The sequence below is a fragment of the Heloderma suspectum genome, chromosome 2 (assembly GCF_057233095.1).
Source record: "Heloderma suspectum isolate Gila_16-S chromosome 2, 16-S_ref, whole genome shotgun sequence".
Lineage (NCBI taxonomy): Eukaryota > Metazoa > Chordata > Lepidosauria > Squamata > Helodermatidae > Heloderma > Heloderma suspectum.
Window position 1 is genome coordinate 330,480,282 of NC_139459.1, and position 26,242 is coordinate 330,506,523.

Below are 26,242 nucleotides of genomic sequence, written 5' to 3' on the forward strand. Positions count from 1 at the left end.
TTAAACAACTTTCTCCAGAGAACCCTGGCCAATGCTTTCTGGCTGCAGCAAATGTAGCATCTGGCTGGTGCCACTGCTGTTGAGGGATGAAAGCATCTTGAGTGCTGGGTGCATCTTGGGTGCTGAAAGCATTTGGGGTGCTGGGTGTCTTTCCTTGGGATCTGCTGTGGGGCAGTAGGGCTACTGTCTACTAAAAGTGTTGTGTTGGTTGTCTGCATCTATGCTGTACTTCGGCCATCCCCAACCAGGTGCCCTCCAGATGGTTTGGACTTCAACTCCCGTCAACCCCAACCAGCAAGGCCATGGGTCAGGGATTCTGGGAGGTGTTATCCAAAATATCTGGAGGGCATGTGGTTGGGGAAGGCTGTTCTACTTGTAGATTTAATAATAACTAAAGTATTACCAAAACTCTCCAAGTCTCCAGCCATCTCTCCTCACTGCTTTGGGAAGCGGAGAGTGTGTAAAATACATTCCAAGGAATTTGCCAAAAGTGGGCAGCCAGATTGCCCATTTGCTAAGCATAACTGAATTCTGTCAGTTAGCAGCATTTGCCAAAGCCTAGAGCAAGAGTGGGCAACCTGTGGCCCTCCACATATTTTGGCCTACAACACCCATGAACCGTCATCTGGCTATGGCTGATGGGGGTTGTAGGCCAGAAACATCTGGAGGGCCACAGGTTGCCCACCCCTGGCCTAGAGAGAGCCATTTCCCTACTTTAGCATGCAGGAAGAGCATGGATGCAACAATGCCCACATTTCACCAGTGCCTCTCTCCTCACCCATTTTTTCTCCTTTCAGCAGGGCTGGTGGAATGGGCCTGTTCTCCCTCTCATCCCTAAAACAACCAGTCTGTACTTTGCCAAATGTTTATTTCCATTTCCAGAGATAGGGAAAGCTCATCATTATTGGGGGAGTTATTTATCTGCTGTGAACTTACCCACATTCATATATATATATATATATATATATATATATATACACACACACATATACATATACACACACACACCACCCAATAGCAGAAGCTCCCTGGGCAGTTCACAAAAATTAAAAGCACAGAGTGCAGCACAAAACAATATAAAATATGAAAGCTTAAAACCACAATATAACAGTACAACCAGAATAAAACCTAGCAGCAATGCAGAGATTTAAAATGCAGATATAAAACAACAGAGCTAAAAGATTAGGAAGCTCAAATGCTAAAATACTGGGAAAATAAAAAGGTCTTCACCTGGCGCTGAAAGGAATACAATGTAGGTGCCAGGCGAACCTCACTAGGGAGCTCTTTCCAGAGCCGGGGTGCCACAGCAGAAAAAGCCCTCCTCCTAGTAGCCACCTGCCTCACTTCCTTTGGCAGGGGCTCACGGAGAAGGGCCGCTGACGATGATCTTAAGGTCCAGGCCGGGACATAAGGGAGGAGGCAATCCTTCAGGTAACCTGGCCCCAAGCCGTTAAGTGCTTTAAATGTTAATACCAGCACTTTGAATCGGGCCTGGAAATGGTTGGCAGCCAGTGCAGCTGAAAAAATACTGGCTTAATATGAGCTTGCAGGCCAGTCCCTGTTAACAATCTTGCTGCTCTGTTTTGGACCAGCTGAAGTTTCCGGACCGTTTTCAAAGGCAGCCCCACGTATAATGCATTGCAGTAATCCAGACGAGAAGTTATCAGAGCATGGATAACTGTAGCTAGGCCATCTCTGTCCAGATAAGGGCGTAGTTGGTATACCAGCCTAAGGTGATAAAAAGTGCTCTGTGCCACTGAGTTCACCTATGTCTCAAGTGACAGTTCTGGACCCAAGAGCACCCCCAAACTACGAACGTGATCCTGTAGGGGGAGTGCAACCCCCTCCAGAACAGGTTGAACATCCTGGTAAGTAATCTGATAAGTAACATAATTATTGCCTCAAATGGAGCATTTGCAGAAGACATTGTTGTTGTTGTTGTTGTTCAGTCGTTCAGTCGTGTCCGACTCTTCGTGACCCCATGGACCATAGCACGCCAGGCCTTCCTGTCCTGCGCTCTCTCCCGGAGTGTGCTCAAGTTCATATTCATTGCATCCGTGATGCTATCTAGCCATCTCATCCTCTGCCGTCCCCAGTGCCTAAACAATTTTAGGATGATACAGCTCCAGAATACACTGCACAGTGGACCTGTAAATCTATTCTGGGTTTCAGTCAGAACCAGTCAGAACTCTAAAGGATTATCCAAGGTGCCGAATGCTATCCCCAAAATTGGTTCAGCACCTTGGATAGCTTCTTTAGCATTCTGGCTGGTTCTGACTAAAACCAGGAATGGATTTACAGCCCCAATGAAATCAGAGCCACCAGCCTCCACTGACACTGCATTTATAACTTTTTAAACAAAGACAGCTAGGTGCAATCCATCAGAGTTGGGGGGGGGGGCTCCTGGTCTGGGAAGTGTGCAATTTATCAGAATGGGGGATGGATTTAGCATACAAGAATTTATTTCAATCTAAGTAATTTATGGTCAGATTATGAATTTTCAGTGCAGGTGATAGTGTGGATCTGCTGAATTTTTGATAGTATATCATGAATATCAAAACAGTAGGGAAAAATTCAAGGGATGTAACAGAATATTGCAGCAGTATTGAAAGATAACTAAGCAATTTTTAGAATCTCAATTTATGAGTTTTGAACAAAAGATCTCCAATAAATGTGATGAAACCAAGAAGGATTTAAAAAGTAAATAAAAAATATTTAAAGACACCTATTAGACTTGGAGGAGACTAAAGAAAAATAGGCAGAAATTATTAAAATTGTTAGCATTTTACAAGGAGATCAAGAAGTATTGAATTAAAAAGTTGATTTAGGGCATACTCCTATGCATGCTTAGACAGGAAAATGTCCTACATCTCCCAGAATCCCTCACCCAGCCATACTGGCTGGAGAATTCTGGGAGTTGTGAGACTTTTTCTGTCTAAACATGTATAGGATTGCACTCTAAGTAAAATCTTTTATAATCGGAGTGGACAGACTTCAGGCTTATCAGAGCTACTTTGTTTTTTCCTATAAGCCCAAGATCCAGCAGTAAGAGCCAGGTGTGAAAGACAGACACCTAGAATTAAAAACAACAACAGGGTACCTCTGAGCACATTCTGAGCCTAGGAATATATTTTCAACAACAAAACCGAATGAGCTCACCGTCTTTTCACACAAAAGCCAACTAATGAGGTATCTGAACTGCTCTGTAACATCTTTACTTACAAGTATCGTAAGAAACCAGACCACTAAGAGAAACTTGTATGAAATAGTAAACACAGAACAATGGCTGCAGCAATGGCAAACGGGTGTGCTCAGAAAAATCATATCATCCCTTTAATAAGTCACTGTAACTTCTTCCCATGAATCCCAGAGGGATTTGATTCTCTGCTACGTGTGTGTGTGTGTGTGTGTGTGTGTGTGAAAATACACTAAAAACAACCCCAGAAAATGCATTTGTCTCATATGGCTTTATATACATATATATGTATAAGTCAATCTGACACTTATTTCTTAATGTTAGATTCTTGACTGGAATGAGGAAGCAAGTATGTGACTGTGAATACGCCTGCAGCAAAGCAAACATAAGAACAAGTACAATAAACAGCAGAGTCCTCCAGTTGTGGAAGAAAAGACATTAATCAGGGGCAAGGGCTCTCTGTGACCCTTTCTGTCACATTTCTCCAGAACATATTCCTAATAAATGCTGAATTTCAGCCACCCAGGACTCATCCTTGTTCTATTTACTAGATGCGACAGTGCCATCTGGTGGTGTTAAATATGATTCAATGAAGTGAAGGAAGCCACAATGGATATGGTGATATTTTATTCAGAGGGGAAAACAGACATCTTCAGAAGAAACTGAACATTGTCTGGATTGTAAATACACACACCTCATAATAAGCGCTCCACGGGAGCTACAAACAACCTGTTCATTAATGATCTGGAATTAGGAGTGAGCAGTGAAGTGGCCAAGTTTGCAGGGGACACCAAATTATTTAGGGTGGTTAAAACAAAAAGGGATTGTGAGGTGCTCCAAAAGGATCTCTCCAGACTGGAAGAATGGGCATCAAACTGGCAAATGCAGTTCAGTATAAGCAAGTGTAAAGTGATGCACATTGGGGCAAAAAATCCCAACTTCAAGTACAGCCTGATGGGATCTGAGCTAGCAGTGACTGACCAGGAAAGAGATCTTGGGGTTGTGGTGGACAGATCAATGAAGATGTCAACCCAGTGTGTGGCTGCTGTAAAAAAAGGCAAACTCCATGTTAGGCATAATTAGAAAAGGAATTGAGAATAAAACTGCCAATATCATACTGCCCCTATACGAATCTGTGGTGCGGCCACACTTGGAATACTGTGTCCAGTTCTGGTTACCAAACCTAAAAAAAGATATTGTGGAGCTGGAAAAAGTGCAGAAAAGGACAACCAAAATGATCAAGAGGCTGGAGCATCTCCCCTATGAGAGAAGGTTACAACAGCTGGGATTGTTTAGCTTGGAGAAAAGGAGGGTAAGGGGAGACATGACAGAGGTGCACAAAATGATGCATGGTGTGGAGAATGTGGATAAGGAGACATTTTTCTCCCTCTCTCAAAATACTAGAACCTCGGATCATCCTATGAAGAGGATTGGTGGGAGATTCCAGACAGATAAAGGGAAGTATTTCTTCATACAGCACATAGTTAAACTATGGAATTCACTACTACGGGGTGTAGTTATGGCCACCAGTTTGGATGGCTTTAAAAGGGGGTAGACAAATTCCTCCCCTTCATGGATCACTGCCTTGTTGTGGCGAAGGGGCTTGCGTAACTCAGTGAAGCCATAAGCTATGCCGTGCAGGGCCACCCAAGACGGACAGGTCATGGCAGAGGGTTCTGACAAAATGTGGTCCACTGGAGAAGGAAATGGCAACCCACTCCAGTATTCTTGCCAAGAAAACCCCATGGAACGTATCACAAGGCTAAAAGATATGACGCCGGAAGATGAGCCCCTCAGGTCGGAAGGTGTCCAATATGCTACTGGGGAAGAGCAGAGGGTATTTCCAAGTAGCGCCAGAAAGAGTGAAGCGGCTGGGCCAAACCCGAAAGGACACTCAGCCGTGGATGTGTCTGGCGGTGAAAAGAAAATCCGATGCTGTAAAGAACAATATTGTTTAGGAACCTGGAATGTAAGATCAATGAATCAAGGTAAGCTGGAGGTGGTCAAACATGAGATGGCAAGACTGAACATCGACATCTTGGGAATCAGCGAACTAAAATGGACAGGCATGGGCGAATTTAATTCAGGTGACCATCATATCTACTATTGTGGGCAAGAATCCCTTAGAAGAAATGGAGTAGCACTCATAGTCAACAAAAGGGTGGGAAAAGCAGTACTGGGGTACAATCTTAAAAATGATAGAATGATCTCAGTATGAATCCAAGGCAAACCATTCAACATCACAGTAATTCAAGTCTATGCCCCAACCACTGAGGCCGAAGAAGCTGAGGTTGATCGGTTCTATGAAGACCTACAACACCTTCTAGAACTAACACCAAAAAAAGATGTCCTCTTCATCATAGGGGATTGGAATGCTAAAGTAGGAAGTCAAGAAATCACCGGGATAACAGGCAGGCATGGCCTTGTTGTACAAAATGAAGCAGGACAAAAGCTAATAGAGTTTTGCCAAGAGAACATGCTGATCATAGCAAACACTCTTTTCCAACAGCACAAGAGGCGACTCTACACATGGACGTCACCAGATGGTCAGTATCGAAATCAGATTGATTATGTCCTTTGCAGCCAAAGATGGAGAAGCTCCATACAGTCAGTAAAAACAAGACCTGGAGCTGACTGTGGCTCAGATCATGAGCTGCTTCTTGCAAAATTTCGGCTTAAATTGAAGAACGTCGGGAAAACCACTAAACCGTTCAGGTATGACCTCAGTCATATCCCTTCTGAATATACAGTGGAGGTGAGGAATAGATTTCAGGGATTAGACCTGACAGACAGAGTGCCTGAGGAACTATGGACGGAGGTCCATAACATTGTTCAGGAGGCAGCAACAAAATCCGTCCCAAAGAAAAAGAAATGCAAGAAAGCCAAGTGGCTGTCTGATGAGGCTTTACAAGTAGCTCACGAAAGAAGGGAAGCGAAAAGCAAGGGAGAAAGGGGAAGATATACCCAACTGAATGCAGAGTTCCAGAGAATAGCAAGGAGAGACAAGAAGGCCTTCTTACATGAACAATGCAAAGAAATCGAGGAAAACAACAGAATGGGAAAGACTAGAGATCTCTTCAAGAAAATTGGAGATCTCAAGGGAACGTTTTGTGCAAAGACGGGCATGATAAAGGACAAAGAAGGCAGGGACCTAACAGAAGCAGATGAGATTAAGAAGAGGTGGCAAGAATACACAGAAGAACTATACAGGAAAGATCTGAATGTCCCTGATAGCCATGATAGTGCGGTCACTGAACTTGAGCCGGACATCCTAGAGAGTGAAGTCAAGTGGGCCTTAGGAAGCATTAGTAACAACAAAGCTAGCGGAGATGACAGTATTCCAGCCGAGCTATTTAAAATCCTAAAAGATGATGCTGTTAAAGTGCTGCACTCAATATGCCAACAAATCTGGAACACTCAACAGTGGCCACAAGACTGGAAAAGGTAAGTTTACATTCCAATTCCAAAGAAGGGCAACGCCAAAGAGTGTTCAAACTACCGCACAATTGCGCTCATTTCACATGCCAGCAAGGTGATGCTCAAAATCCTACAAGCTAGGCTTCAGCAGTATGCGAACCGAGAACTACCGGAAGTACAAGCTGGGTTTCGAAGAGGCAGAGGAACTAGAGATCAAATCGCCAACATTCGCTGCATCATGGAGAAAGCAAGAGAATTCCAGAAAAACGTCTATTTCTGCTTCATTGACTACGCTAAAGCCTTTGATTGTGTGGATCACAACAAACTGTGGCAAATTCTGAAAGTGATGGGAGTACCAGACCACCTTACCCGTCTCCTGAGAAACCTGTACGAGGGTCAAGAAGCAACAGTAAGAACCAGACATGGAACAACCGATTAGTTCAGAATTGGGAGAGGAGTACGACAAGGCTGCATATTGTCACCCTGCTTATTTAACTTATATGCAGAGTACATCATGAGAAATGCCGGGTTGGATGAATCACAGGTCGGAATTAAGATTGCCGGGAGAATTATCAACAACCTCCGATATGCAGACGATACCACCCTAATGGCAGAAAGCGAAGAGGATCTCAAGAGCCTCTTGTTGAGGGTGAAAGAGGAGAGTGCAAAAGCTGGTTTGAAACTCAACATTAAAAAAAACTAAGATCATGTCATCTGGCCCTATCACTTCCTGGCATATAGAAGGGGAAGAAATGGAAGCAGTGACAGATTTTACTTTCTTGGGCTCCAAGATCACCGCAGACGGTGACTGTAGCCATGAAATTAAAAGACGCTTGCTCCTTGGGAGGAAAGCTATGGCCAACCTAGACAGCATAGTAAGAAGCAGAGACATCACCTTGCCGACAAAGGTCCGTCTAATCAAATCTATGGTTTTCCCAGTAGTAATGTATGGCTGTGAGAGCTGGACTATAAGGAAGGCTGAGCGCCGAAGAATTGATGCTTTCGAACTGTGGTGCTGGAGAAGACTCTTACGAGTCCCCTGGACTGCAAGGAGGTCAAATCAGTCCATCCTAAAGGAAATCAACCCTGAGTGCTCATTGGAAGGACAGATAATGAAGCTGAAGCTCCAATATTTTGGCCACCTAATGCGAAGAGAAAACTCCCTGGAAAAGACCCTGATGCTGGGAAAGACTGAAGGCAAAAGGAGAAGGGGACGGCAGAGGATGAGATGGCTAGATAGCATCACGGATGCAATGAATATGAACTTGAGCACGCTCCGGGAGAGAGTGCAGGATAGGAAGGCCTGGCGTGCTATGGTCCATGGGGTCACGAAGAGTCGGACACGACTGAACGACTGAACAACAACAACAACAACAACAACACAACACATTCCTGGAGGCAAAGACTATCAATGGCTACTAGTCCTGATGGCTATGTGCTACTTCCAGTACCAGAGGCAGTGAGCCTATGTACGTACATCAATTGCTGGGGAACATGGGTGGGAGGGTGCTGTTGCATTCATGCCCTGCTTCTGGATTCCCGATCAACAGCTGGTTGGCCACCGTGTGAACAGAATGCTGGACTAGATGGACCCTTGGTCTTATCCAGCAGGGCTCTTCTTTTGCTCTTATGTTCTTAGCTATAATTTATTTATTTATTGCATGTATATCCCACCTTTTTTTCCTCTTGCAAGGAACCCAAGGCAGCTTACATTATCATCCTCTCCGTTTTATCCTCACAACAACAACCCTGTGAGATAGGTTGGGCAGAGAGTCTGTGACTGGCCCAAAGTCACCCAGTGAGCTCCCATGGCCAAGTGGGGACTAGAACCTGGCTCTCCCGGCTTCCAGTCTGTCACTATCACCACTACACTACACTGGCTCTCAATAATGGCATCTGGGACTTAAAAAAAAAAATCTGTGATAAGCTGTGGTGTCGCAATGCATGGAGATTGCAATGTAGGAAGAGCTGTGCTGGATCAGACTAAAGGCCTATCTAGTCCAGGATTCTTGTCCCACGGTATGCTGCTGGAAAGCCCATAAGCAGGACAGGAGTTCACTTACTCCTTCCCACTTATATTCCCTAGCACAGCCTTCCCCAGCCTGCTGCCCTCCAGATGGGAGTTGTAGTTGAAAACATCTGGAGAGCACCAGGTTGGGGACAGCTGCCTACAAAAAGATCACAATGTCCTTCTGCGGTCTACAAACAGATAAGTGCTTATACAGGTTTGTGCAAACTCTTCCATCGTGGATCCTTGCCCCTCTTGGCTTATAAAAACTGGCAGGGAAGGAACAGCCGGCTGGGCCAGGGAGGTAATTGATGTGTCCTTTAGAGAGGGAGTGGTCCCAGGCCACCTCAAAGTGGCAGTGGTGAGAAAGAAATCCTCCCTGGACCTGGAAGAGCTTAACAACTTTAGGCTGGTGGCAAATGATCCTTTCCTGGGTAAGGTCTTTGAACGGGTGGTTGCCATCCAGCTCCAGAAGCTCTTGGATGAGACTGATTATCTGGACCCACTTCAGCTGGGGTTCAGGCTGGGTTTTGGCACCAACACAGCCTTGGTTGCCCTGTGTAAGAACTTAAGAAGTGCTGTGCTGGATCAGACCATATTGTCTCTGATGCCGGAGGTAGCATATAGGACTAGTAGCCATTGATATCCTCCATGAATTTGTTCAATCCCCTTTTAAAGCCATCCAAATGTACCATGTATAATGACCTATGTTGTGAGAGAGACAGAGCGAGTATGACTTTGTTGATTCTCCTTGATCTTTGGCAGCTTTTGATCCCATCACCCATGGTATCCTTCAGGGGTGATTGTGCGAGTTGGGATTGGGAGGTGCCACATCGCAGTGGTTTCACTCCTTCTTGGATGTTCAGCTCCAGAAGGCAGCACTTGCGGGATATTGCTCAGTCCCATGGATTCTCCAGGATGGGGTTCCTCAGGGGATGGTTTTGTCCTCATGCTATTTAACATGTACATGAAACTGTTGAGTCATCCAGAGTTTTGGAGTGTGTTGCCATTAGTATGCTGATGATACACAGCTCTGTTTCTCCTTTTCATCATCATCAGGTGAAGCTGTGGATGTGCTAAATCCATTCCTTGGACTGGATGAGGGCTAATACACTGAAGCTCAGCCCAGGCAAGACTTAGATGCTGTTGGTGGGTGGTTCTTCTCACTGGATGGTGTTCAACCTGTTCTGGATGGGGTTGCGCTCCCCCTGAAGGAGCAGGTCAGTAGCTTAGGGTCCTCCTGGAACCATCTTTGTCACTTGAGGCTCAGGTGGCCTCAGTGGCATGGAATGCCTTATGCCTGCTGGACAGGAATTACCGGGCTTCAGTAGTCTATGCTCTGGTAACCTCCAAGTCATATTACTGCAGTACGCTCTACATGGGGCTGCCTTTGAAGATGGTTTGGAAGCTGGAGCTTGTGCAAAATGCGGCAGCCAGATTGATAATGGGGACTAGAAGGTCTGAATACATAACACTGATTCTGGCCCACTTGCACAGGCTGCCTGTACATTTCTAGGCCCAATTCAAGGTGCTGTTTTTGATCTATAAAGTCTTAAACGGCTCGAGACTGCAATATCTGGAGCACCTCTCCCAGTATGAACCTGGTATATACATTATGACTTTCATCTGAGGCCCTCCTCTGAGGGAGACTCAGAGGATGGCAACAAGGGAAAGAGGCTTCTTGGTGGTAGCCCCCTAACTGTGGAATGATCTCCCCATTGAGGTCCACCTGGAAACAACATTGTCATCTTTTCAGTGCCAGGTTAAGACTGTCCTCTATTCCCAAGGATTTGACAGCAAATGATGGGATTTTAAAGTCAGTTGTTGTATCAGGTCCTAGTATTTTTAGCTGTTCTAAATTGTTTTCACTTATTTTTTATGTTAAAGTTTCTTATATTACATTTTTGTTTTGTAATTTTTATGAACTGCCCAGAGAGCTTTGGATAGAAGTGAAATGAATGAACAAGAGAAGAAACAGACACAAATCTGATAGCAAAACTGGCAACATGCAAAAACCAGTGGAAAGGAGAACACTTCTGGACACTCCCTGGACACCCTTCCAACCTGGATGTTGCCATGCACATGCGCGTGAACACACACATTCTCTCTCTCTCGCCAACGTGAAACTACTAAACGAGAACTGGTCAGCGAATTTAAGCAATTACGGTGCTATCCTTGACATGCCTACTGAGAAGCAAGTCCCATTGACAGGGCTCGTCTCAAGGGTAGGCAGGGTTAGGCTGCCAAGGGCCCACGCTCCGGCAGGAGCCCACTGACAAGAACCCCTTTGAATTGCTCCTCCTCTTCACTGTTGCAACTCGTTTATTCACCTGCCTCTCGCTCTGGCCCAGACAATGGAGGCAGTGAGAAGAGGAGCAGCAGATGCCGCGGCCTCCTTGCTCACTGCCTGCCAAGCAAGCCAAGGGTAGCAACGCTGAGAAAGATGAGGAGCAAGAGCAGCTGGTGACAGTGGTGGTGAGAAGGTCGACTCACTGAGGAAGGGGCTCAGTGAGGGTGACTTAGCCAAGCCCCCCCCCCCCAAATCTGGAGCTGACACTGCCCATTGCATTCAATGGGGCTTACTGCCAGGTAAATGAGTACAATATTGCAGCCTTAATTTTGGCCTTAGGAGCTCTGTCCTATGAGTTGCACCCCCGGGAGATGGAAGCATGTATCCAGTGCTCTGCTGGGTTGAAGCCAGCAGGGTGGGAGAAGCAGTGGAGGTGGTCTTTGTCTCCTGGTCCTCCGATCGTTGCGTTTTTCACTAGACAGGCTTTTTTGCCTGTCTAGCGATGGCACTTAGGCAGGGAAGGAGGCTGGAAGAGGCTCAGGACAGCTCATATCCTGGCCTTTCTGGTCTCCTCCCCTCCCCACCAACCAGAATGCCCCCTTTCCCCCATCTCCAAGGTCACTTCTCCAACCTCAGAGGGCAGCTGGCATGGTTCTTCTGTGTCGGCTGCGAGGGGTTGAGGTCGGGGTGTCGGCTCTCTGACTCCCTCTTCGAGGTCGGAGTGCTGTCTCCGACCTCGGAGGAGGGAGTCCTCACTATCGGACAACGTCTAGGGGCCACAGGATTGGTCCCTAAGTGGACTATGGGTTTCTCCCCAAGCAAAATGAGCACAAGCATAGTAAAGCCAGGAAGATTGTATTATCACTGCTGTTGTGAATATTCGCTGTTCTTCTCTTGTTTACACACACAAACCCACTGGATCTCTTGCCTTCGGTGGCTTTTTGGCCCCAATGTTCACATTTTTTCCCCTATACTGTGTGCGAGTGTAGAAAATCTGCCAGCTGAAGGTAAACACTTCACCATGCACCTGACAGAGCAGCTGGTCCACCAACATTTCCTTACACCTGTCGAAGGCACGCTGCCCCTTCTCCACCACAGGCAAAGTGGGGCCCTCCACCGACCAGAGGGCGCTATGAGCTCTACCCACTCTCCACATCCAAGCTCTCAACAGCCGGCATTTCTGGTTCTCATCCCTACGCAATCTGCTCTCCAAAGTTATCTTGCCCCCTGGACCAGCTTGCACACGCATTGGTTGCTGGAATAAAACTCTGGGTAGTGTATAAAAACAACAAAGAGTGTTGTGCCACCTTATTCTAACCAGTGTATTACAGCGTAAGCTTTCCTGCCCATTTGTGTGTGTGTTCCCCTGCCCCCCCACTAGAATTTTACTTTATTTTGAAATAAAGTTAAAAATAGAAGCAACAAAAAAGAACTGCTTTGCCTGTTGGGCAGTCTAGAAATGAAATACATAAATAAATAATTGAAAACACAACGATAAAACAAGAAGAAACTCGCTGATTATAATTTTTAGTATATTGCGAATATGCTTGTGGGACAGCTAGAACAGCCTTCCCCATCCTGGTGCCCTCCAGATGGGTTGGACTACAACTCCCAGCACCCCGTGGCCAACATAACTCCCAGCACTCCCCAAAACTGGCTGGGGAATTCTGGGAGTTGTAGTCCAATCTATCTGGAGAGCACCAGGTTGGGGAAGGCTGAGCTAGAGTAAAACAGCGTGTGGAGAAGCGCACTTGGAGTACACTCCTAAGCACGTTGAAACAGGAAAAGTCCTACAACTCCCAGTATCTCCCGGATAGCATTTTTTAGGGTTTAAAAAAAAAAAAAGATAAAGGAGGTTGGGTTATTCTCAAGGTAAGGAAAGGAAGAAGACAGAAGTTAAGAACAAAACTTCGCATTGTGCAGCGCAATTCTCTGCATACCTACTCAGAAGCAAGCCCCATTGAGTCCAACGGGATTTCCTCCCGAGTAAACGTGCGCGGGGTTGCGGGCTCAGTCTGTTTGTCCGATAAAGAAGAGCGACGCATAACGAGGATTTGGAAAAATCTGGACCCGGCATGGCTGGGAAGGATGGGCGTTGCGCCCGACTCGTCTGGAGGGCGCCCAGTTGCGGAAGGCAGCGGGGCGGGGTTCGACGGCACGGCTGCTCCAAAGGCCCGCCGCGCCAGCCACGCGCACCGAGGGCGCCGGACCGTGCGCGCGCCCGCCCGGCCTCCGGAAGTGCGCTTGCAACGCCGCGGAGAACGCAGCCCTTTGGCTGCGGGTGGGGGCGGAGCTCGCGCAGGAAGCGGCCTCCCGCAGGCACCTTCCGCTTCCGGGTGGCTGGCTGAGTCACTCCCTGGCCCCGCCGCCGCCGCCGCCGCCCGCGCCGGCCCTGCCCGTCCTCGCCGCGATGCCGCTGGAGAACCTGGAGGAGGAGGGGCTGCCCAAGAACCCGGACCTCCGCATCGCGCAGCTCCGCTTCCTCCTCAGCCTGCAGCCTCAGCGGCCGGACCCCGCCGTGCGCCAGGAGCTCATGGCCGCCGTACGCGAGCACGGTGAGCCCACGAGGCGCGAGGGGGCCGGGCCGGGCCTCGCCTCTCCTCTCCGGCCTTCTCCGAAGCCCTCGCGGCGTTGGGCGGAGGCCGGGCTCCTCTCCCCCCAATGTATTGAGCTGCCACTGGAGGGCATCAGATTGGGAAGACTTGTGCTTTAGTCAGAGGGAAGGCACTCTGGATATGCTCAGAGGAATAGGACTTAATGACAACAATAGTGCTTCACATCTGCTATAGCAGTTGTGGTGTCGTATAGCAAACCCGGATCATTGGTCTGTCTAGCTTGGCCCGGTCCGAATTGCAGCAGCTTTCCAGGGTGGCCTTCTCCACTCCTGTTGCTTTGGATTTCATTGCCCATGCAGTGGTCAGAAATGCTGGGAACTGTAGTCTAAAATGTCTGGAGGGCACCAGGTTGGGGAAGGCTGCTCTAGGTTTTTGGGCAGGGGTCTTTCCCAGCCCTACCTAGGTATGCTGGGATTGAACTTGGGACCTTCTGCATGCAAAGGATGTGTTCTGCCAGTTGTCTATGACAGCTTCCCCTGAACTGCAAGGTATTTCTAGCTTTTTTTTTTTTTTTTACATATATAGTAATTTTGATTTAGTTTACTGACTGGATCAAGCAGACCTAGCCTGTTTTAAAGTTTTATCTTCTGTTTTCTTCAGAGATTGCCTTTTGTATGTTTTATGCTACACGTCATTCTGAAACCCGATACGATGAAGAGTGGCATACATTTAAAAAAATCAAAGCAGGCCTTACAAATCTGTGAGGTATATAAGTGTTGTCCTTATATTATAGATTACAGTTTGAGGCCACCCACTCACTGTGTTCATGACACTGGCAATATTCAGCCAGTACTGACTTGTATAACTCTGTCTTTTTCTTGCTACTCTGCATCAGCTCTATGTTCATATATTTCCAGAACTGCTTGTTGTTGAATGCAAAATTGGGGGGTGCTTCCAGATGAGGCTTTTATCTCTTCATATCTCTGCCTCATTCACAGAATTTTACAGGGGGCCCAGACTGTTGTCTTCCAGTTATAACCCTCCCATGTTTTCTCAGTGCTCCTTTTCCATCCCATGGAAAATCTGTTAAGGAGGAAGACGCAATAGTTGCACAATACCTTCTGAGTGGTAGCACTTCGTGCTGTCCCTCTGCAAGTCCCCCTCGGCTGAGCCTGCCACAAGTGGAGTCAGGGTAGTCACAGGTGGAGTCCTTCTTGAATGACTGATTTCACATCTCATTAATCCTGCCTCCAGGAATATAGCCTTATACTTGATAGCTCCTCTGTGCCTTGCTACTCTTTTTTAGTATTTATTTAGGGCCTACTAGATGTCACAAGCTTTGTGGGGAGTAGGAAATGACATGGTCTCTAATCAGAGGGTTTGTGAAGGATGCTAGGTGGCAAAGAAGAGGTGGGTGGATGGGAGCCCATGGATCAACAAGAAGTAGTGGGGAAGAGTTGGATAGTCAAAAGTTGAGCAGGCAACTGTAGCTGCAATCCTTTAACCACTTACCTTCAAGTAAGCCCCATTGAGCTCAATGGGGCTTACTTCTCTCCTGCCCCAGAGCTTCACAATAAAGCCACAAATGCAGCTAGGTTGTTCTACAGAACTTTGCCATGTTCTTAAGGTAGTTTTGTTACATTCTTCACTTGTTGAACCTTCCTTGCTATCAGTATTATTTCTCTGTCCATTTTCTCCATGTAATGGGAACTTACAGCCAGCTGTTTTGTGGATGTGATAAACTGAGTGTACAAGGGCTGTGGCATTATAAATGGGTTGGTTGGGTGTGTACATGGCAAGGAGTGAGTCACCCGCGTGTCAGTATTTATAGTATTACTGTCATCTTTGGAAAGTGTTTCACAATCTCTCCAACATTACTGCATTTAGATTCCAGTGTATCTTTCATTGTGTATCAACAAATTGCTATTGCAGGGATCTTGTTTTGGGAAGATACAGTTCCTTTAGGTGAGGTAAACAGAGAGCTGTGATGTTGCATTGAGGCAATGCTAAAATGAAAATATACTGGATAATGTTATTTTTCATCTAGATTAAAAATAAGCCAAATATTTGATGTCTGCCTTTGCTCTGATGTGTGCACACATTGTGAGGCAGCTCTCCATTCAGCTTGATGAGGTGGACTTGAAGGTTTGAAGTTCTGGAGAACGTCATCCTGTGGATTCCCCCTGTGATAACCTTCCAGCTAAATCCTATGCATGTTTACTTTAGAACAAAATCCTTCTAAGTTTCCTGGGGCTCACTCTCTTTTAAGTGTGCATAGTTTGTGGGCTGAGACCTGGCTTATGCATGTAGCAGATTGAGAATTGTGAGATGGTAGTGTGCACTGTGGGGCATGCATTTTTGAATGCACTTTCTCATAAAACCTACACACAACTCTTCCCCCATCCTCTCAACAGCCCTATGAAGTAGGTTAGGCTGAAAGAGAGAGTGCCTGGGCCAGGGTCATCCAGTCAACTTGGTGCTTGAGAAAGGATTTGAATCCAGGTCTCCCCAGTCTCAGTCCAGCACCTCTAGCTTCCATGGCACACCAGTTCTCTACTGCAGCCTGAGTGAAAGAAACAAGGTTCATTTCATTTCCTTCTGAACTTTATGCTGTTGTGCTCATTGAACGTATGATGTTGCAGGACTAATTATTTAAGCAGCCCTGTGACGATTCCATTTTCAGACATGGCCCCATACTACGAATCCCTCTGCAAGTCACTTGACTGGCAGGTAGATACAGAGCTGTTGAATAAGATGAAGAAAGCAAATGAGGAGGAGTTGAAACGCCTTGATGATCAATTGGAAGACGCAGAGAAGAACTTGGGGGAAAGTGAAATCCGTGATGCCATGATGACCAAAGCAGAGTACCTCTGCCGAATTGGGGACAAGGTAGGTGAAGGACTCTGATTCCGAGAGCTGCTTAGTAATGACACTTGTTTAAGCCCAAGTGTTCCTCTTGGTGCCATCCATCTAGAATGAGCTTGGCTGAGATGTTCTCTGCCGATGCTATTCCCATGTTTCAGAGTGATGATCAAGTGGACAAATAATTTGTTTTATTTTATTACATTTCTAATCCACCCAATAACTACTGTGCCTTATTTGAGGAGGTCCTCCCCAGAAAGCTCCTGCTGTCTGAGGTCTGGAAGGTGAGCAAGAGGTTGGACTGTTCCCCAGTGGTGGCTTTTGTGGTCTTCATACACTTATTAAAGCAAGAGTGGGGAATCTCTGGCCCTCCAGACATTGCTGGACTACAGATTCCATCATCTCCAACCTTTGGCCATGCTGGCTGGGGCTGATGGAAAGTTAGAGCCCAACAACATCTGGAGGTCCACTGGTTCCCCACCCCTGTGTTCAAGTCTTTTCTTTTTTGGAAACTGTTTGCTAGACTGTGGGGAGGGACGTGGTCAGCAGTCAGGTACTTAACTAACTACTGTTTTATCAATTTGTCTTGTTCTTTTTGTGTTAATTGAATTGTTATGTTGAGCTTTAGTTTTGTAAGCTGCTTGAAGGTCTTGGGCTGTAAAGTGGGATAGAAATCCAGTAATAAATAAAATGTAGTAAGTGGAATGAATGTGTAGGCTACTTCACTTTTCCTCCTTCCTCCACATGCAGTAACTACAGTAATCAGCATACTAATCCTCAGTGCTGTTGTGAATTAAGGAAGAGAGATTATTCTATCCTATATGTCAGAAACCATAGCACAAATAGAAAGATACATCTGATATTGCAGGAGAAGGGTGTGCTGGGGTTCCCAGATCTAAGCTAGCTTGTCAGCTACTGACTTAGAAACCTCTTTCATGAATCGACAAACTTTGATTTGGTTTAAGAGCCATCATTTGTGCTTGCCATTGACCCTTCCCTCATCTTCCGCACATGCCAAAGGACTGGTGGGACAGGCATTCTGTCATATTGTGCTGGGCTTCAAAAGAGAAGGTTTCTACCTGTTCCAGAGCTGAGTACAATAGAGAATTAGTCTGCTCCCTTCCTCTGCATGGAACTTTTGTCTGCTTCAAAGCTCAGCTTGACATAAAGAACTTCCCCTGAGTTTTCTGCAGTTTATGGAGGACGACCCCAGCAAGTGCATTTGTGGAGGCTTGGCCTCCAGTCAAATCATCAAGCAAAAAACAAGATTGGAAAATGGCATAATCTTCTTCAGATTGCTTTAAAACATCTGGACGGTGATGATCAATGTCTGTCAAGTGTGTGCTGAGCTATGAGTACCTCTGTGGTCTACACTTCCACAGGTTATAAGGGCCCTACTCATAACCTCTCAACTAACTTCATCCAGTGGGCAAACATAAATGGCCCTTGGATGTTGGGTGGTATGCATGGAACTGGGGTATGTCTGTTATCAAGTCACGCATTTATCTGTGCAATCTAACATTAGCAAATGCTATTTTGTTAGGAAGCTGCTCTGACTGCCTTCCGGAAGACGTATGACAAGACCGTGGCTCTGGGACATCGGTTGGATATTGTGTTCTATCTGCTCCGAATTGGTCTATTTTATATGGACAATGACCTCATCACACGGAACACTGAAAAAGCAAAAAGGTACCATTTCTGTTGTTGCAGCAAAAGGAAGGAACCTGTGTTAAAGTCAAAAGAAATCTGGAGCAAATTATCTTAATATATAAAGTATTATACACATTGCCTCTTGATTAACAGGTAATACGAGTTTTGAAGATTTGTTGTAGGACATTCTAGTTGCTAGTGAATGGCTTCTTTATGTAGCATGGAGTGCGTACTGTGTATTGAAATCCAAAAGTGCTGAACTGTGGCAAGGAGTGCAAACTTCAGAAATGTAGAAACCATGAGAAAAAAACAGTTTTTTAAAACAGAGTATAGACATGGGGGAGGGGATGAAATATAAGCAATATTTATCAAATCTACATTTACCTGAAATGTATTATACACCAGCAGAGTACAGTTTAATGTTCTCTTTATGAAACTTGAAATTACAAATGATTTTTATTCAATCAGTGATGATGAATTTACCCAGAACTCATATTAATTTATATTAAATCAGAGTAAATAATACATCCTTTTAAAAACCAGCATAGCTGAAGTTTATTTCTCTAATGATCAGTGACTGAAAGAACCATAGCTTTATTCAATATTCAAGCTTCATTTCCATTTTTTCACACCTCAGTTTGATTCAAGCATTCATCAGTTTGTTTATTTGATGCAGAAAGTGGAATCACCTGAGGCAGGCAAGAAGCATAGCGGAGTCCAAGACAGTGCAGTACGAAGGCCTTGCCGCTATGTTTTAGGAGCAGTATGACCAGCAGAGTCCCAGATTATACTTCTGGACCAAATTGCTGAAATTGTTCTGTAGGGTGCAATATTTGAAAGTCCTTTCCCAACTTCAACTCCCAAGTGGGCTGCTTGTTCCAGTTAAGTGTAATAACAACATTATTATCAGTAATATTCCTACCTTTGAATTGTGAATCGAAGTGATTTGCAGCAGTATGAATTGGGATAAGAAATACTATTTTAAAACACTCTTAGTGTATTGTCCTTTTGACAGAGAGCATATATTATAAAATACACACACACGTCTTTATTTTTTTCATTCTGTGAAGATCTAAAAAATCAGTACTTTGCATATTTAACTGTGGCTAGATCACGCAACAGTTAGTACTGTTACGGTTTAAGTGTTACCGTAAAAGTCCCATAACCAGGCATAAAAGTGCCTGGTTATGGGACGGAAACAGCCTTGGTCACCCAGGTTGATGACTTATGCCGGGGAATGGATGGGGGGAGTGCAACCCTGCTGGTTCTTCTGGACCTCTCAGTGGCTTTTGATACCATCAACCATGGTATCCTTCTGGATCGTTTATCTGGATTGGGCTTGGGAGGCACAGTTTTAAAGTGGTTCCGGTCCTTTCTGGAGGAGTGGTCTCAGAAGGTGGTGCTGGGAGACTTCAGTTCCACCCCATGGCCATTAGCCTGTGGGGTGCTGCAAGGCTCCATCTTGTCCTCTATGCTTTTTACCATCTACATGAAACCGCTGGGGGAAGGTCATCAGGAGGTTTGGGCTGAAATGTCATCAGTATGCGGATGATACTCAGCTCTACCTCTCGTTTCCATCTGCTCATCCCAGGGAGGCTGTGGAACTCTTGAACAAATGTCTGGAGGCTGTTTTGGGATGGGTGAGGGTGAACAAGCTGAAACTTAATCCAGACAAGACAGAGGTACTGTGGGTTGGGAAACCAGCTACTTCGGATGGAGGTTTACAACTGGCCTTAGATGGGGTTGCACTCCCCCTGAAAGACCAAGTGTGCAGTCTGGGAGTTCTCCTGGATTCTGAGCTAACTGGGGAAGCCCAGGTGGGTGTGGTGTCCGGGATTGCTTTTTTTCTGCTTAGGCTGCAGAAATACCAATGGCAGCCCTATCTGAAGAGGACGGACTTGCCTCAGTTATCCACGCACTAGTCAAGTCCAGGCTGGACTACAGTAATGCGCTATACATGGGGCTGCCTTTGAAGATGGTTCAGAAACTCCAACTCGTGCAGAATGCAGCCGCCCGAGTATTGGTGGGGGCGATTCGATCATATAGCACCTATACTGCATGAGCTACACTGGTTACTGTGTTTCCGAGCCCAATTCAAAATGCTGGTTTTGACCTTTAAAGCCTTAGATGGTTTGGGACCAAGTTACCTTCACCTATATCAGCCTGCCTGCACTTTAAGATCAGAAAGAGAGGCCCTTCTCATTTGCTCAACCATGGATGACCACACGTGAGAAGGCCTTCTCTGCAGTGGCTCCACATGTTTGGAACAAGTTGCTATCGGAGGTCCGCCATGCTCTGTCATTGCAGACTTCTAAAAAGGCCTTGAAAACATATTCTTTTACCTTGGCCTTGTATTGATATGACTGCAAATGTTGCTGTTAGTACTGTTAACATCGTGGTTGGTTTTATTGTTGGCTTTTATTGTTTTTATGTTTTTATCACTTTTAATATTTTAACCATTCTAATGTATTTTATTGCTGTGAGCCACCTTGGGAGGGCTTCTGCCCTGAAAGGCGGCCAAGAAATATTTTAAATAAATAAAATAAATAAATAATTATCCATTGCTTGGTATGTAGGGCAGAAATGTGCACTCCACCTTGCTTGCCTTAAGGCAGCCTGCCCTCCAGGTGTGTTGGACTACAATTCCAAGCATCCCCAGCCAGCCATGGAGGGCACCAGGTTGGGCAAGGCTGTCTTAAAGTATGGGTGTCTAACTGAGGGTCTGGTTCAGATCTTAATCACAGTGTTTGTGCATTGCTAAGGATCGCAGGGTAACAATATGTTTATCTGTTTTCTTTTTTTGAAGTTTAATAGAGGAAGGAGGAGACTGGGACCGACGGAATCGCCTTAAGGTCTACCAGGGTCTTTACTGTGTGGCCATTCGAGACTTCAAGCAGGCAGCAGAGCTTTTCTTGGATACAGTTTCAACATTTACATCTTACGAACTTATGGATTACAAAACCTTTGTAACCTACACAGTCTACGTCAGCATGATTGCATTAGACCGGCCTGACCTTAGAGAGAAGGTAGGCCAAGCAGCTGCTTGCATAGAGAACCTGCAGAGTATGTGTGTTCCCTATTCCTTTCATGTCTGATTTTTGCTTTTTTGTCTGATCCCCTTTAGGTTATTAAAGGGGCAGAGATTCTGGAAGTGTTGCACAGTTTACCGAAAGTGAGGCAATACCTCTTTTCACTCTATGAATGTCGGTATTCCGTTTTCTTCCAGTCACTAGGTAAGGACATTTTTGTTTTCTGGTCTGCATGAGTTACTAGATTGAAGGGGGGCAGCCCACGATTCATGAATAACATGCACAGTCCTCTAGTACTTGCTGCCCATCTTCTAAGACTAGCATTCTGAAATATTATGGGCCACCTGCAAACAGGAGGGGGGGAAATTAGCTTGAGATTTCTCACCAACAAGTAAAATGAACCAAAGCTGGTTCAGGATGTGATCACTCTTATCCTCACATGGTAGCAGGCAGAACAAATGAGAAGGGAGGCAGAATGTGCTTCATGAGGTCAGGAGTAAAACACCCATGAATACCAGTGGATTTCTTCACTGGCTCTTAACGGGGAATACTTTCCCTAATGTTGCCAGGATGAGAGAGGCTACGTATACATGTGTGGTGAGCATTATGTTTTCACCGGGGTGTCGGATATGAAGGAATTCTTGCTGATGCTTGCAAGTACCCAGGTCTCCTGAGAGAGGTTCACCTACCCATGCTAGGTCTATCCTTAGGGCTAATATTTTGGGGAAAAATTACTTTCATGAGATGGAGTCGTCACTGCATGTTTTATTTCTGTTTCAGCCACCGTAGAGCAAGAGATGAAGAAAGATTGGCTGTTTGCCCCTCACTATCGCTATTATGTTCGAGAGATGAGAATCCATGCCTACAGCCAGCTCCTAGAATCTTATAGGTCACTTACGCTAGGTTACATGGCAGATGCTTTTGGAGTCTGTGTAGAGTTCATAGATCAGTAAGTACTTTAAAAAACCCTCATTTCTACAGTTCACAGTAATTCCACACCAGATAAAAAGATAGCAATCAAATGACTTAGCTTTTTAAAAAATAATCTATATGTAGGAGCATTATGAGATAGCAGGAGGACCATTAATCACAAGATTTACATAGGCCAGGGCAAGAAATAATTAAAGAAGATGCTAGGCAGGGACTGGCAGTCCCATGTCCTTCACATGTTTCAGACTACAGTTCCTATAATCCCTGACCATTGGCCATTCTGGCTGGGGCTGATGGGAACTATAATCCAAAACACCTGAATATTCTATGATTGTTTCCATGCAATGCATTTCACTACAAAAATACACTTGGCATTTAGTCACTTCGCTAATGTTTTTATAAAACACACGAACCTGCAATATCTTGCAGTTGTTCACCAGCCAGGACAAGTATGCAGATTTGTTGCCAACAACGCTATCAGATCCATCAGAATTAATACTCCAGTAAATATGACACTTGGCTTCTGTAGCTGTTGGCATTTGACCGTTCCCCTCTTATGGATACATTCAGATGTCTTCAGTGGCTGGTGTCAGATGGGAAGAGTCAGGCCTGTTCCACTGTTAATCCACTGAAGCCAGGACAAATGATGTTTCCTCCATTGCTTTCATGTAATGAGCCAAATGTTAAATTCCTGTGGGTGCATGTATGTGAGAAGTTCCAAGAAATACCACCTCTTACTATGTGGAGGTCACTCACAAAAGATACTCACTTTGCCAGCAGTTATGGAGACATAATCGCACCAAGAACAAAATGTGAGTTGGGTCTTAGCCAGGGAGGGTCTAGAAATGGTGACTGCCATTGGGGTGCCGGGGTTTGTGAAGGCTGCCACCTGCAGGTTGAGCCCATACCCATCATGGACACTGTCTAAGAAGAGCGAGATAACTACTCACCTTCGCAAGCCGAAGCAGCAAGCGCTGTGAGCTGAACTACACAAGCCAGTAAGCTGTCTCCACCCCATTATGGTGTGCTAATTACAGGTCTTAGGTTTGATAGCTCTACACAGTTAACAGAATGGCATTTAATTATGCAGTTGCAGCTGCTTTGTGCACTTCCTCACATGCCTTTCAGGAAGAGTTGCCTGCATCATGCTAACATGGCTGCAGAAGGAAACCCTGGCAGGCTTGTTTCTCAAAGGTTGCTCACTCTCTCCCCACCCTTCCTGAGGCAAGGCCTTAAAATGTGCTAAAAATTAGCAGTCCTCCACCATATTGTTTTGGGTGCTATACAGTAGATTAGATACAATTGGCTACAGTCCTGAAATTAGAGATAGAAGAGTAAGAAGGGTCTTGTATATAATTTCCCAAACAGGGAACTTTCAAGATTTATTGCCGCTGGGAGACTACACTGCAAAATAGACAAAGTCAACGAAATAGTAGAAACTAACAGGTACCAGTCAACTTTCTTACTGTATTTTGGGTAACACGTGTGATATTAAGAAATGGGTGGTGGTGCGATTTAGACTTCACATGAAGCACTTTGCAGCCTCTGAGTTGCTATCTAACCAAACCTGTTGGGGTAGCTCTACAGATGGTAAGCAGATGCTGACACAATAGCTTGGCTGAAGCCATGGAGCTAGACAGTGATCTGAGCTCTGGTCTTTCAGCTCAAACTTGGAGTACTGTTTCCACTGGTCCAAAGTTGCTTTTATAATTTAGAATAGTGTGTTTCTGCTTTGAGGCTACCCATTCACCATCAGCTTATCTGTCACTGAAAGCTCTGTGACATGTTTTAGGGTGCCCTCTCAGTTAACAAGCCTCACCTGAACTAAATGTGTGGCCTGAAACACACCCATGTTCTCCTGGGACTGCATGCTGCAGGGAAGGATTAGTAGTGGTGAACAGGCTGCCTTTTGAGGAAGCCTGTCTGCCATTACTGCTTTGCTTATTGTGGAATTCCTGATACGTGACTGAGGAATGCTAGAGTTTCTGGGAGCGCAGTAGGCTGGTTTGTACGATCAAGCCATGGTTGGCTGGGGTGTGTGAAGGCGGCCATTTTGAATATTCAAGCCACAACCACAGCTTGTCATGTCATTTGAACTTGGCACGGGTGGGTTGTTGGCATGGTTAACGAACAACCCACAACCTTAAAACAGCCCATGGGTTCTGGATGGCTTGTTAACCACAACAACAACCCGCCCTTGCCAGCTTTGGATGACACAACAAGCCATGATCAAGGCTTGAATATTCAGAAGTTGCCTGGCATGTGCTGCAACCCACTGTGGCTTATTTAAGCTAGTGACTGCAGTGATCATGCAAACCCAGTTTGTTCTACATCAATGGCTTTCAGTGTCTTGACTAAATTCTCTCTCCTTCCGTCTCATCTGTAGGCCTGACAGCAAGAACTGGCAGTACCAAGAAACCATAAAAAAAGGAGACTTGCTGCTAAACAGAGTGCAGAAGCTTTCTAGAGTAATTAATATGTAACTTTAAAAAAATGGTGAATGCCTAATTTTGACAACCATTTTGGAAGTAATTATTACTATATTGTATAAGTTGTTATACTGTCGTGAAGGAAATGGCAACCACGATGTAGTTAGGGTTTTTATAGGCTACTTCATTCTGTAAACAACAGAAATGTATAAATGTTCCGTTCATGTTTTCTGATCAACTTCATTTATTAAATGTGTAATACAATTGTCTGTCCTGTTTAGTTCTTGGGTTGTTTAATTTGGTTAATAAAATGGATATAAGCCCAGTGCTAGAATTTGCCACCAAAGACTGAGCTTCCACTGGCATGTTCACTTGGAGAGAGCTTATAAGACGATTAAAGCTGCAATCTTGTATACTTACCAGGGAGTACAACTTGAACTCAATGGGGCTTACTGCTGAGTAGGCATGTTTAAGATTGCCCTGTAAAATAACATTTTTTGCTGTTTAGGCCTCCTAATATTGAGTAGTATCCAGTACTGCTGCTTCACCTCTGCTGGTTCTGTTGTGCTATGGGACTCACTATGACTGCAGCAGGAACTAGTGCTTCCTAAAGGAACTCGGGAAACTAACAAACTTTGGTTTGCAGGACAGGTCAGTGGAGCTCCCGTCTGTGAGCTCTGCTGACCTGTGGCGTTCTAAAAAAGTGTTTCCACTTGCTTCAGGAACTTCTAGGTTCCCATTGCACTAGCAATAGGTCCTGCTGGTGAGCGGGCAGTATTGGATACTGCCTACTGTGCATAGGCATGTAAGCTTAATGAGATGAAAATGGAGCTCAGGTTTTAAAAGAGCAAGTACCTCTCTTGTAGCCTGTGATTTTGGACAGTTTACCCACACAAAAGGAAATGTGCTGCTTTGATAAATTGCTTGTATACTTCCGAATGGGAGTGGGGTTGATGGATGGATGGGCACTGCTGGGTTTTGGCCAGCAGGGCCAGAAAAATAGAAAGCAAAGGGGTAGTAGTCGGAGACAATGTATTACATTGCACAGAGCAGCTCAAGCAGAGGAACTACAGGAGACAAGCCATAAATAGTCTGAGGTAGGATGTAGTAATCAGACTTATGGTATATTTGATTTTAATGGATACATCCTCAAACAACTCAAAAGGTTGGTGTATGAGAAGGTCAGAAAGAGATTGTAATGTAGTTCTCAGTTAAACAGTAGAATCTAACATGAGGTGGCCAGGGAATAGTGTAGGTATACTCCTATAGTCCTGCTCCCAACCTGGAGTTGACTTTGCGTGTCTGTAAATAATGCAATGGGGACCTGCTTAGCTGCTTCCCAGTAACTATAGTGCCTTTTCTCTTAGAGCAGGGGTCCTCAATGCAGCATCTGTGGGCACCCATAAAACCTTTTTCCCGTTTTTTTTAAATATACGAACATGGATTTGTATATTCTCCATAGCAATGAATACATATGAAATGCATACAACTTCCCAGCAATTAATAGGCTTCAACAAAAGCAGAACAAATATCCAAATAGGTGTCTGTTTGAAGGTGGCGTCTATATGCCACCCGTTCAAATATTGAAAGCACTTTAAAAGTCTTCAATCCATTGCATTATCGGAAGTGAGTGTTCTTCTAATGTAAAACCACTTTTAGTGGTCAAAAGGCGTAGTGAATCTATTCACGCTGTCCATTAGTTAATTTCTATGAAACAAATAATTTAAAAGAGCGTATACATCAGTTAGTGTTCAAAACTGTTCCACTATGAAGTTTATCTGTGTAATAATCTCACCCCACAAAGAAGCAACTACCGGACATTGCCAAAACATATGTTTAAAAGAAATACTAGCTATTTTGCACTGCCAGCAATTAG

The 26,242-nt window shown here is 45.1% G+C and overlaps 1 protein-coding gene across 3 annotated transcripts; it reads left to right on the forward strand.

Annotated features, from left to right (window-relative positions):
• Positions 1-13,239: 13,239 nt before the first annotated feature.
• Positions 13,240-24,709, forward strand: PSMD6 (proteasome 26S subunit, non-ATPase 6). Of its 3 annotated transcripts, none has more exons than XM_084840477.1 (8): positions 13,240-13,466; positions 16,150-16,355; positions 17,872-18,017; positions 20,785-21,004; positions 21,103-21,211; positions 21,788-21,956; positions 23,306-23,383; positions 24,324-24,709. In XM_084840477.1, the coding sequence occupies exons 1-8, from the start codon at positions 13,322-13,324 to the stop codon at positions 24,418-24,420; spliced, it is 1,170 nt and encodes a 389-aa protein (XP_084696603.1). In that variant the 5' UTR covers positions 13,240-13,321; the 3' UTR covers positions 24,421-24,709. The 3 variants fall into 3 exon arrangements, with proteins under 3 accessions (XP_084696603.1, XP_084696604.1, XP_084696605.1); XM_084840478.1 differs by lacking the exon at positions 13,240-13,466 and adding an exon at positions 15,741-16,047 and having other exon boundaries at positions 16,127-16,355; XM_084840479.1 differs by lacking the exon at positions 13,240-13,466 and adding an exon at positions 15,881-16,047.
• Positions 24,710-26,242: the final 1,533 nt, after the last annotated feature.

Excerpts from the sequence above, each read along its gene's own strand:
- PSMD6 (XM_084840477.1), top strand. The coding sequence starts at position 13,322 with ATGCCGCTGGAGAACCTGGAGGAGGAGGGGCTGCCCAAGAACCCGGAC. Across the intron at positions 21,005-21,102 it reads GGCCTGACCTTAGAGAGAAG|GTTATTAAAGGGGCAGAGAT; the intron begins GTAGGCCAAGCA and ends GATCCCCTTTAG. Across the intron at positions 23,384-24,323 it reads GAAATAGTAGAAACTAACAG|GCCTGACAGCAAGAACTGGC; the intron begins GTACCAGTCAAC and ends TCTCATCTGTAG.